Raw genomic sequence first — 12,586 nt, 5'->3', positions numbered from 1 at the left:
GCCGTGGCTGCTGATCCATGTCATGATGGATCACACTCTGATCCCAGCAGACTTCCATCATTTCACAGCCTGATTTCAAGCTGAAAAAATCAAATCAAATCAGAGTCAGAAAAGTATTTATTGCCAAACAATGGCACTTAGTAAGCCTTGATGGATGGACTGTAAGTGTTTTTGTATCTGTTGCTTTTACATAGCACAGGAACCATTCATCCTTCACACACAGTGGCCGAGGTTGTCGTACAAGGTGCCACCTGCTCATCAGATAAACACTCACACACATTTACGGCGCAAGCATCGGGGGAAACTCGGGCAGTTGCCCCAGGATGGATGATGCATTCATGAACATTATCACATTAATGGGATAATTACATAATTATTTCATACTTAGTGACTCGTAAATGCATCATTGTTGTTGTTTTTAAATGTGCTAAATAAATAAATGAAAAATAGGGAAAAAAGACTTATTTTTAAAGAATAAAAAGGGGTTGCATGGTTTAGTGCATGATGTGTTAAAAGGTTGAGGGATATGCAAAAGATCAAGATACATAGCATGTGCAATGGTCCACAAATCATCATCATCATCATCATCATCCATCCTCAACGGCACAGAAGTTCCTCACAGATTATCTTTATTGTAGACTTACTAAGCGCTGTTGGGGTAGTTGTTAGCCAGGTCGCACATGGTGATGAGTGGATCCCTCAGGAGTTGGCTGGGTGTCATCCGTTGACCGACGTCCAGATGAAGCAGCTTCTTAAGCAAATCCACAAAGCTCTCCAGGTCTTTGGTTTCTGCCCTGGTTTCCTCGTTTGACCGATGGCAGGCTGGTCTTAACTGAATCAGAATTGAAGCACAAAAGTCGTGAAAATCTTTGTTCATCTTTGTGGCTCACGGTAATGGATTGTTTTCAGTAAAACTCAGATTTTCCTAACGGGACTTCCTACCTTCTTCAGGTCATTCAGGGAGTTGAAATAGCTCTCATTGCGCATGACTGTGCGTCCGTATTCAAAAGGCGTCTAAAGACAAATAATATTTGTTTGGCTAATCTGTCCCAAACACTACGTGGCAAATGGAAAGACAAGTACTGATGGAAAGAAAGAGGTAAAAAGTAAGACATTCTAGGTGAAAGCTGCGAGTTGGTTGTACCTTTAATGTCCAGCTACGTCTACGGCCCTTGAGTCTGCGGAAAAAGCACCAGGTTTTGAGGCCATTGTTCAGAAGTTCTTTCGGCAGCTGTCCCTGAGTCTGCACCATATGCTGTAGCTGTTGACACAACCCAAAGTCACAAAGTCAGTTACCCTTGGTACATATAACAGTATTAAGGGTTAGTTTCATATAATCAAACTGATGCAGAAAAGCTCATGTTAAGCTTTACGTTCATTATGCCTAAATCAAAGAAAATTGATTCACATTTTGGGAAATACACAAACGTTACTTTAAATAAAAAGATTGTTATCCATTTCCATTATCATTAGGCTAAACTAAGCTAATCTAGCTCCATAATTAAATCACAGAGGAAGGTAATATCAGCTTGATCACCCAACTACACTTGGTAAATATGGCTTTTTAATGTTGTTTTTTGTACCATTTCTATATTGTGTTTAAATTGCTCTTGTGTGATTATTACTGCTGCAAAACCAATTTCCCAAATAAAGTTCTACTTGACTTGAGTTGAATCAATCTTCTTATCAAACTCCTTGAAATAAAGTGCCAACTGATCATTAAACATGATTTTATTTAGTTTTTTTTAAATAGGCCTACTGTTCACAGTCAAAATAATATAACCGTGTTGGCATGTTTTTAGCTGAGTTTTAAGTGTAACACTGACCATGTTGTACTCGCAGTCGCCGGGGTACAGCGCATAGCCCAGGAACAGCTCCGCAGCAATGCAGCCCAAAGACCACATGTCAATGGCTGTGTTGACGGGAAATCCCACGATGGCCTCTGGAGACCTAAGAAAACAAATACAAATATGTTGTTTTAGTTTTGTATTTCGGCTGCTTTGTTATAAACATACAATCTAAAGGTGGAAATCTGCTTTGTTGTCAGCTTGTAAGATACCTGTAATGGCGTGACTGCATGTACGAGCCTGATGTGATCTGAGAGACATAACGGGCCAAGCCAAAGTCGATGATCTTAATCTTGAAAGGCTTGTTTACACTGTCCACCAACATGATGTTGTCTGGTTTAAGGTCTGTATGGACAATTCCCAGGCTCCTCAGGAGTTGCAGAGCTGTGGCCATCTAAAAGACATGAGGAAATCACAAGAAGTTCAATCCTGGTCCTTCCGATCAGTTGATGCTTTCTGTGTCATTTCAGAACAAATTACTTATTTACAGTCAGAAGTTGAACAGAAATAGAAACGCCTCATACTTTAATGCAGTGGAATACATTAAAGTTCAATAGTAAGGACCTTTTTGTCTTACCAGTAGTCTACTTTCTCTAGGGAATTAAACCACAAAAAATGTGCTAAATTATCACTTTTTACGACAAATTCTGACAAATTGACTGTACGCTACAACCGCTAAAGAAGGTTGTCTCATGACCCGGTGGCAGCCTTAGCCTCGATCATCAACAGGTCAGGACGTGGTGCCTGGGACTTTGACGTAGCTTAGGTTAGTCATTTTTTATGCTGAATGATTTATTTCTAAGAAACAAGTGAGCATGTCTCTGGTAAACACATAATTTGAATTTGGTGTTTTTGCATGTTTAATTTTGGATAAACTCAGTTTAACAGATGGTCTATATTGCACTTTTTTAGTCTTAACAACCACTTAAAGCGGCCAGATCCATCAATTAAATGAACTAATCGATTAGTTGAAAATCTTACATGAGCGTTAATAGTTGACTGAGAATTACAGCCCTGACTGTTTCTCATTTAAAACCAAGCAGCGGGAGAAGGTGTTTACAACCAACAGCTGATAAAACTTGCTTGAGACAACTGTCATTTTAGCATAGAACCAAATTGATGGGCGCCGGCTGACATGAGAAGCCTACTTTTGCCCAACTCTGACTGAAACTGAGGTCCCATTTATTAAAAACATAACTAAGAATTGCATGTAGTTTTCTCACTGTCAATGTAAACTGCATCTTGCAAGAATGGAAAGTTTGCCAGGCACAGCACAAACCTCTGGCAGTACATACCTGGTGAAGGATTGGGCGGATTTCGTTTACAGAGAGTACGTGTGAAGGTGTCTTTTCCAAGAAGTCCCACAGATTCATGTCAAGCATTTCAAACTCAAGACAAGCATGCTCGCCAATATTAAACATGTCTATGAATCTGATGAAGTTGAATTTGTCTGAATCAAAAGCTTGCAGTTTTCGAAGGATGGCCACCTGGGGAACACATGAGATGTTAGATTTAAGTGTTTAAAGTGCATTCAAAGCATACATGAAGCCTATTGAAACCATTGGCGATTTTGGTTTGGTTAAAAACTTTTACAAAACACTGTATGCGTGTCACTTTCTAATTAGGGGCTGAGGGGCTGAGGCCCCCCCCCCCTTTTGATACACATCCCTTCTGTTCTACCTCGTTCTGTACATCATCTGCTGAGTTGTTGTTGTTCAGTATCTTCACAGCCACTGTTTCCTGAGTGGCTGACTTTACACATTTGACGACTTCTCCGAAGGTGCCCTCCCCCAAAAAAGACTGAATCAGGTAATCAGAGAAGGGGGAGGAGAGGACGTCTTGGGTGACCTGGGCGTCCTCTTCTGTAGAGGATGAAGGCAATGAAGTCTCCTCTTCCTCAGATGATGTAGAATAATGAGATTCGTCTCTGTAATTTGAAGACTAGAGGAGAAGGAAGGAGCGATGGACACAACAAAACGTCACGTTCAGTTTCAAGTAACAGACCGCCAGCAACAGCACTGTAATGAGTTTGCATGCAGGGATGATGAAATAATGAGTGAAATGTGAAGGATTTATGTGGTGGCTGACTAAAAAGCTGATGTAAATACCGTCCATTTTGAGAACGACACCAAAGTTAAATCAAACAAACATCAGAAATCTTGAAATTAAGATGCTTTTGCTTTTCTTTATCACATTTGTTTGTAAAGCATCCATTTAAATGGCATTTTCCTGTCAGTAACTGAGTGAAATAAGATTGTGAGATTGCTAATTGCAAAGTTTTTTTCCCCCTAAGTTTGTAAGGTTTACGGGTCCTCCCTAAAGAAATGCTAAGTTTTTTATTTACAAGAAAAATACAAGTACACATAATTTGGCACCTTTTCTTTTTAAGCCATTGCAGATAACAAATAAACAACAAAAAGCTTGCTTAAAAAGACAAAACTTGCTTAAGAAGTCCACTGGGGACAACAACACCCATTAGATCTTAGAAAAGTAATTAGTAGTTAACGTTAGTTGTGGAGCACAAATGGATTTTACAGTTATTCAGCTAAGGTGGTGCAAACACCGGCTTGGGTGCTGCACCTTATAATGATAGGGGAAACACTGAATACATGTTGAGAAGTACAAAAAGTTCAAATAAATCAAAAGTAATTTCATTTCTTTGAATTAAGATGTTTTCTGCTTGTTTTGTAATCACATCTGTTTGTAAAGCAACTCTTCAAATGCCACTTTACACATTTTCCGATCAGACTCGATCCATTATAACATGATCAGACTAAATACAGCATAAACTGAAAATGAGGCGCACGATGGGGTGCAGCTATCTAATCTTATTTTGCTTAAATAGTAACTTATATAGATCTGCTTTTAGTAAAAATAAGCAGATCAGTGGACTCTACACTTGCAACCAGCCTAACGCTAAATCAAACTCATTTAAACAACTTACCATGTTGTCACTTGGGATGTTTTTCTACATGAAAAGATTTTCTGTTAATTGAAATGCTGAAGTTGATCGTGAAGTTGTGTGCTCTACTCGAACAAAGCTACAGTTGAACTGATGAACAGAACTAAGTAATGGCTCTTCTGGAGTCAGTTCTTTCTGATGAATGTTGGAACATGGCATCATAGTAGATTCTATGATCATTGGAGCTTCTAGAAGATGATGCCATGTTCTAACATTCTCTGCATTCTGCAGCCAGAGCCTTTGTTTACAATCAAACATAATCAAAAGAACAGGTGTCTGAAATATTGTTGTTTTCTAAAACGACCACAACGCAGCAACCGGTTATTGGCTCTTCTAATATTTAGCTGGTAGAGAATCACATGTCGGTCGATCTTTCTTTCATTTTATGTTTTTTTTCCACACAGAATTGAATTATACATTGACAAGGCTAACAATAAAAGTGAAGAGGTTCTGGGTTTGATGCTCCAAGGCTAACAGCACCCATATTGTCCCAGTCCCACCCATCCCAGTTCATTCACTCACTCACACTAACCGCTCTCACACAGATTAGGGTAGACAAACGAATGTTCAGAGGCGCATAGAATGTTGTATGAAAAACAAATTAACAGTTTCATGTTGTACTATATTGGATACTTCCCTTCCCTCAAACATAGAATATTTAAGGATGTTTGTCTTTATCAAAAAGACATGATTGCAACTCATGCCTCAAACAAACTGGTCTCTCTTACAAATCTTAGAAATACACATTAAAATACACATCTTCCAACTAGCCAAGTCCACAAAAAATTTCAACGGGGAAGTCAGTAAATCAGAGTTTTTTACACACCACTGTAACACAGCACAGTCATACAATAGAATAACCTTTAAATGGCAAGCAGCATGCACCCCCACCCTGTCCTGAGACCCTGGATCCACATAAAATGAATGAAGAGATGACCCTGTGACTGTGCCGATATATTCTTGAGGATATTTTATTTAATGTTGTTGTGTTTATTACGCATATGTTGGCACTGGGAAGGGAGTTGCTTTTAATCTCATTGTACATGTGTGTATTGACAACAAAAGGCACCCTATTCTATCAGAGTCATTTTTGGTTGTTGTCGCTCACTGTACCTCCGAAGGAGTCAGACAAAGGGCGGTGAAGAAACAATGGCTCTGAGGAGGGGGGAAGACGAGTAGGAGAGAGGAGGCAAGGGGAGAGGAGGGATGGAAGATGGAGACAGAAGAGGACAAAGAGGAAGACATGTGGGCTGGAAGGGACATGTCTTTTCACGCCCATGTGGTGCTGCTGTGAACTGCTGGCCTACTTTAGCCTTCTCCATTTTTTATGACACACTTACACATACGGAGACACACACACACACACACACACCGAAGCAACATTCATGCCCTTATGAGCATGCAGACACAGCAGTGAAATGTCAACAATAAAAAATAAAATAAAATAAAAACATGCATAACCTGCAATAACTGCAATAACTATTTTCAAACTGCCAGGTTTCAATGATAGTAGGTGTAGCCTACTACAAAAATGCTATATATGTCTTGGAAGCTGCTGGAAATTCAATTTTTTTGCAGGAGTCATCCCAAAAGGAAAAAAATCTATGTCTACACATAAAATAGATATGAAAGATCCTAACCTGAGCTGAGCACATCATGTAACTCAACATTCTGGGAAACACACAATTTTCTGATTCTTTTAAATCAATTTCTTACAACACACAAATCAGAAAGATGACCTTTTCTAGACATGTGATCATCCTAGTGTGGCTTTGTTAAGATGAATTTCTGTCTGTCAGTCTAAATAAATAAATAGCAAAACATATGTAAATGTGCTGTATTTATATAGCGCTTTTCCAGTCTTAACGACTGCTCAAAGCGCTTTTACATCTACAGGAAACATTCACCATTCACACACATTCATACACTGGGGCCGGGGCTGCCGTACAAGGTGCCACCTGCTCATCAGATAAACATTCACACACATTCACACTCCGATGCGCAGCACCGGGGGCAACTCGGGGTTCAGTGTCTTGCCCAAGGACACTTCGACAATGACTGCAGGGGCGGGGATCGAACCATCAACCTTCCGATTGGCAGGCAACCGCTCTACCACTGAGCCACAGCCACCACATAGAGCTCCTAACTGTGACCAAGTCTGTTAAAATAGACATTTTAATTTGAGGTTAGGACACAGAGAGGAAACTGAAGGAATAATTACCATTGCTATGATTCTGTTGTAACTTCTAGTACCATAAATGGTTTTTTTTGCAGGTTTTTGTAAACATCAACATCTGGGCTGGAAACAAACTTGGAGCCAAGTTGTTTCCTAGCAACACAATACTGGTAAAATATTTTATACGGGGGTGCAGGTGGTCTGGGGTTAGGGTTTCAAAGCATCTACAGTGCAGCGGCCTCACACACCGACCTGCCACACGGAACGCTGGGTATACACAGGCTTATCAACTGTAACTATGGAGCCATTGCTATAGCAACAGGCTCCTCCACAAAGGGCTAGGACCAGCGGCGTTTCAGATGCTGCTGCAGGATCTAAAGCACACACAAAACATGATGACACATACACAGACACACACACACACACACAGTTGCTGCAATACAGCTAATTGAAACCCATGTTACATGTGATACACAAATGGGGCTTTTATGGTCTGAGTTTGGTATTATATTTTGAAGTATCTACGTCTTTGCTCTTTTGCAGACGGACTTACACTGAGAGATTGGTCAGTTTCTCTAACTGAGGGGGCCCACAAGAAACATGTATCTCACAGAACCAATCAGAGAGGAGTCAGTTGCTCCCAGTGTTGTTCTCTCTCTCTACAACTAATATTCTAATAAATTAGACATGTACCATTTTCTTTTCCCTTTCTATCACTTTTCTGTAAATTAATGCATGTTTGGTTCAGGAAGGTCTTATTGGATCTTGAACTAGTGACAACCCCTACTTCATGCACAGCCGTTGACTGACATTGGTGGCTCTATATTAAACATCAGGAGCTGAAGTGATCAACAATTCATCCAGAACCATCTAAAGTGGTCGCTCATCCATTAGTTGTTGAGATATATCACTTTTGACTGAATGAACTAACATTTCTGTCCTGTGAGCTGCTTCAAAAGAAGAAGCGGCAGGTAAGGAGTAAAGGAAGTGTCACAGATGGTAAAAAGCCGAGGGAAACGAGATTTGGCCGATAAAATACAGAGAAATATAGAAAGAAAGAAATAAAAGAGTCACAGGGAACGGTTGGGTTGTAGAGTGGAAGCTTATCAGTAGTGGCAGATTCAGCGCAGATGTGGGAAGCCTGAGGGGGCGACGGCCATGTTAATTATGAAACATTCTGGGGAAGCAATGTGCATACACACACACACACACACACACACACACACACACACACACACACAGGTTTACAAGTGGTATGAGGACCAACTTTAAAAGAGTCACTGTATCAGAACACACGTGAGCACACATTATAATCCACAACAGGCTTTTTCTGAGTTTCTAAAAAAGAGTTTAGACAATATGAGCGGTCCCAGCTATATATTAAAGAAAGATAGATTTGCTTTGTTCATTTATTCACACTTTAAACCAGCTGGGGGCTGCATAATGAAGAAATCAAACGGATGGATGCAACTGAGGGAATCAGCAATGACCAGAACGACTGAGCAAACACAGCTGGGCGAAATTAAGAATTAAAAGGTTGTTTACCATCTGTAATGTCAACAAAATTCTGAAAAATAAAGAATACATAAATTAACTTCATCTAATGTGTTAGTGTGCTAAACATTGTCATCTGCAAGCCTGCACAGACTGCAACATGTGAAGTATGTTGTTGAATTGCAAATGCATTCTATTTGTTAGAAATTGATCCACATTTATGTGCACAGTAATAATGAGATCTCAAGGTTAACCCACAGGCATGTCTCGTGAAATGCATGACATGCTATCATGAAGTTTCATGAGCTTTGTATACCCCTGGAAAGTCACTCAGTCCGGTGGAAGAAGACTCAACATCCAGACTTCCTTAATTATTTGCCTTAATTAGCAAAATACTGACGCAAGAGCAAATCTCAACAAACATGTATCAAACATGTCACTCTCCTTCTTTTTGAAGTTTACAGGAAGAGAATATGAAATTCACACCTAAACACAGAGACATTTGACGTCAGCATCGCCGCAGACTGCTAACAGACAGAGCGTCTTGGAACTGAAAGGTCACTGTTTGAGCCTGTGTGTCAAGTTAAAATGCCCCTGTGTAAACACTTGACCCCTCCTTCCTCACGCCCTGTCAGATATTCTCAGCAGGAGCGTCAGCAAAATGCAAATAGGTCTTTTTTTCCCTTTGGCAGGCAGTTGGTCTGTGTTCAGTCATCTGCTCTAGAAACCTGTTCAGAACAGCTCAGAAGTTTGAGAGTTGGACTTTGGAAGCTGGACTCCTAATCTCTGCAATCAGACTCCTTCGACAGATTTTACCTCACAGAACATGAGATGTGCTGGTCTACCATTGCCTCAGCTAGTTAGCTTGTTTGTGTTGTTGCTTTTAAAGAAACACTCCAACTTATAAGGACTTTAGCTTATTCACCATATCCCCCAGAGTTAGATACATCCATACATATTCTTCTCATCTCCGTGCGTGTTGTAACTCTCTAGCGCACCCACCGCTAGCCTAGCTTAGCACAGATGCTGTAGGTAACCAACTCCAACTAGCCTACTGCTCCAATAAGTGACAAAATAACGCCAACATGTTCCTATTTACATGTTGTATGGTACAGTTTGCATAGTTTAATGGTGTACAAATAAGGTCACATGAGACACAGCCATCTTCTGACCGTATACAAACTAGTAACTATATTCTCAGAAGCCATAGCAGTGCAACTTCTGCTATTTGGGCCGCGTGATTCGCTAGCAGCACACGAGAAACCCCGTGGTGAGGAGCGGAGTGGAACAACGCTGCTTTTCAGGCGTTGTGCTAATCAATCCGCCAAAGTAACACTCCTTCAGCTTCCGAGAAGTTAGTTCCGTTCAGTTCCGCTAAAGCCCCAATAAATCAATGTGTTCCTTTAAGATGCTTAGGAACTGAAACAACTGAAAGACAAACTAATCAATCGTTGCAGCGGTGGACCAGCAACTCATCTGCGAGGTAAAATTACCATTTTTGTCAATGGAGTCTAGTGGCTTTGACGAGAGCATAGATGACAAATTCAGGGTTGTTTGACGGCAAGGTAAAGCTGTGAAATATTCTTAGTGTAGTTTACACTAACTGATATAGACTTTTTAAGGTCAGTTTTTTTAGGTGTCTAAAAAACGTTTCGCTGCTTCTCCCGTTGACAGCAGTACACCGCTTAGCTTCTGTGCCGGTACTCCTGTCTGCTTGGTGGAGAACTAGACTACCTCATACAACCATACTCATACCCATATGTTGGACATGATAAAGGGTGTTTGCAACTGGTTTGTTAGGGAAGTTCAAAATCCACCATCCAGGGATCAGCAACTAAAACAGGTTAGCTTCAGGCCTCACATGAAAACTGAACTACATTGAACCTTCACAAAATCTGATCAAAAATAAATTCACGTTCCCACACCCCACCCCCTCCCCCCATCCCACAGAGGGAGTAATCTCCCTCCGGCCCCTCATCCCTCTCAATAACATCCTCATGGTCAATCTGCTGGATAGAGAAATCCCCCCCTCGCCAGATTACAGAGCCGGCCGGGATTATGTTTTAAACAGCGGCATTACTCGGCACACACACACACACACACACACACACACACACACAAAATTAACTTTGCAGGATCAATTCAAAATTTCACCAGTTTACTCTGCAACCAGTGACTGTGTACAACATACTTTACCTTTATAAAGTGAAAATACTTTAGGATTTTTTTTTTCTGATTTATAAAATCTATTTATTTGTGTGTGTAAAAGTTAAATTAATACAATCAGCAAAAGTCTTTTTCTCAAGGAATTTTCATTTTTGGATTTAGAAATGTCTTACAATGAATCACATTGATAAGGCATTGTTTTATACATCCTTCTTTTACAGGAGTCGTTGCTTGTACTGGGAGCGACGAGTTTAATGCATTTTGTTGGACGAATCCAATCTGAAAAGAAAAATGTGTGAAAACTACGTTCACCTCAATAACACAAAAGATCCAAGAGGGATGACAGATGCTTGAGTAGACGTTATTTTATATATATATAGAGAGAGAGAGAGAGAGAGAGAGAGAGAGAGAGAGAGAGAGAGAGAGAGAGAGAGAGAGAGAGAGAGAGAGAGAGAGAACTGTACCAAAGTACTAGGCTGTGCAAAAGTCTTGGGCAGGTGTGAAGAAAAAAAAAAAAAAAAGTCAAAATGCTAAGTGAGCAAACAAAAGAAAAATCTAAATCACATCAATATTTGGTGTTACTGCCCTTTGCCTTCAAACCAAAATCCATTCTTAAAGGTACAGTGCATAAAGTTGGGCAACGTTGAGGATCGTAGACGTAGTGGTCGGCCAAGAAAACTAAGTGCAGCAGATGAAAAACACATCAAGCTTACTTCCCTTTCAAATAGCTGTCCAGCAGGGACATCAGCTCAGAACGGGCAGAAACCAGGGGGACAGTGGGACTCATCTACCGCCCGGAGAAGTCTGGCCAGAAGTGGTCTTCATGGAAGAGTTGCAGCCAAAAAGCCATCCCTCCAACATGGAAACAACGCCAAATGATTCAACTATGTACAAAAACATAGGAACTGGGATGCAGAAAAATGGCAGCAGGTGCTCTGGATTGAATATTTGAAATATTTGGCTGTAGCTGAAGGCAGTTTGTTTGCCAAAGGGCTGGTTAAAGCTACAATAATGATTGTCTGCAGGCAACTGTGAAGCACGCGGCAGGTTCCCTGCGGGTTTGGGGTTACATTTCTGAAAATGGAGTTGGAGATTTGGTCAGGATTAACAGTGTCCTCAACGCTAAGTAATACAGGCAGATACTTATCCATCAGGGAGGCGTATGATTGGCCCCAAACATACAGCCAAGGCCATTAAGAAATATCTTCAGCGTAAAGAGGAACAAGAAGTCCTGGAAGTGATGGCATGGCCCCCACAGAGCCCTGATCTCAACATCATCGAGTGTGTTTGGGATTACATGAAGAGACAGAAGGATTTGAGGAAGCCTACACCCACAGAAGACCGGTGATTAGTTCTCCAACCCACCAGCCGAGTTCCTTCAAAAACTGTGTGTAAGTGTACCGAGAGGGACTGATGCTGTCTGAAAGGCAAAGGGTGGTCACACAAACCTCTTCTTATGCATTCTTAGTGTACAGCATTTTTTCATACCTGTTTAAGAGTTTTGCACAGTACTCTGTGTGTGTGTGTGTGTGTGTGTGTGTAGTTTTTTTTTATTTATTTTTTTACCAAGAATGAATTGCACACTTCCACAACAGCTTGATAAGCCTGTGATGTCACTATGGTTTACACACTGTAAATGCATTACGTGGCTTGTAGCAGCGCCCTAATCCCAACACAAAGGCAAGAGGAACACAAACAGATAACCCAGTTTGTCATGGAGCTGCGGTTTATAAAAACAGACAATATGATGATATATAGTAGCATTTGTCTTCAGATTATAGAGCCATCAATCACCAGTTTACTGGATACACCGGTTTTCTTTTGACAGGATGGTGGGGTTACCATTCTAAAACAGTTTCTTTTGGTGAAATATTGGTTAATTTGATTATTTTACACCAACAGTTATGTTAAATGAAACCATCTGAGACTATGAGGGGGGGG

At 40.7% G+C, this 12,586-nt stretch overlaps 2 protein-coding genes across 2 annotated transcripts in view; both read right to left on the bottom strand.

Moving 5' to 3' along the window:
• LOC117945887 (homeodomain-interacting protein kinase 2-like) overlaps positions 1-1,969 on the bottom strand; it is a 2,414-nt gene extending 445 nt beyond the window's left edge. The window contains exons 1-5 of the mRNA XM_034873618.1: positions 1,827-1,969; positions 1,145-1,261; positions 943-1,014; positions 645-832; positions 3-80 (exon numbers count right to left, since the gene is read on the bottom strand). Of these exons, the coding sequence (XP_034729509.1) occupies positions 3-80; positions 645-832; positions 943-1,014; positions 1,145-1,261; positions 1,827-1,904 (533 nt within the window). The 5' untranslated portion in view covers positions 1,905-1,969. The remainder of the gene's footprint in view (positions 1-2; positions 81-644; positions 833-942; positions 1,015-1,144; positions 1,262-1,826) is intronic.
• Positions 1,970-2,043: 74 nt separating this feature from the next.
• LOC117945886 (homeodomain-interacting protein kinase 1-like) lies at positions 2,044-4,932 on the bottom strand. The gene is made up of 4 exons (XM_034873617.1): positions 4,792-4,932; positions 3,528-3,788; positions 3,143-3,334; positions 2,044-2,241 (listed from the first exon to the last, which is right to left on the bottom strand). The coding sequence occupies exons 1-4, from the start codon at positions 4,792-4,794 to the stop codon at positions 2,044-2,046; spliced, it is 654 nt and encodes a 217-aa protein (XP_034729508.1). The 5' UTR covers positions 4,795-4,932.
• Positions 4,933-12,586: the final 7,654 nt, after the last annotated feature.

This window comes from Etheostoma cragini, chromosome 6, assembly GCF_013103735.1.
Source record: "Etheostoma cragini isolate CJK2018 chromosome 6, CSU_Ecrag_1.0, whole genome shotgun sequence".
Lineage (NCBI taxonomy): Eukaryota > Metazoa > Chordata > Actinopteri > Perciformes > Percidae > Etheostoma > Etheostoma cragini.
Note: the sequence above shows the minus strand (reverse complement) of the source record. Positions and strands in the feature narration are given on the sequence as shown.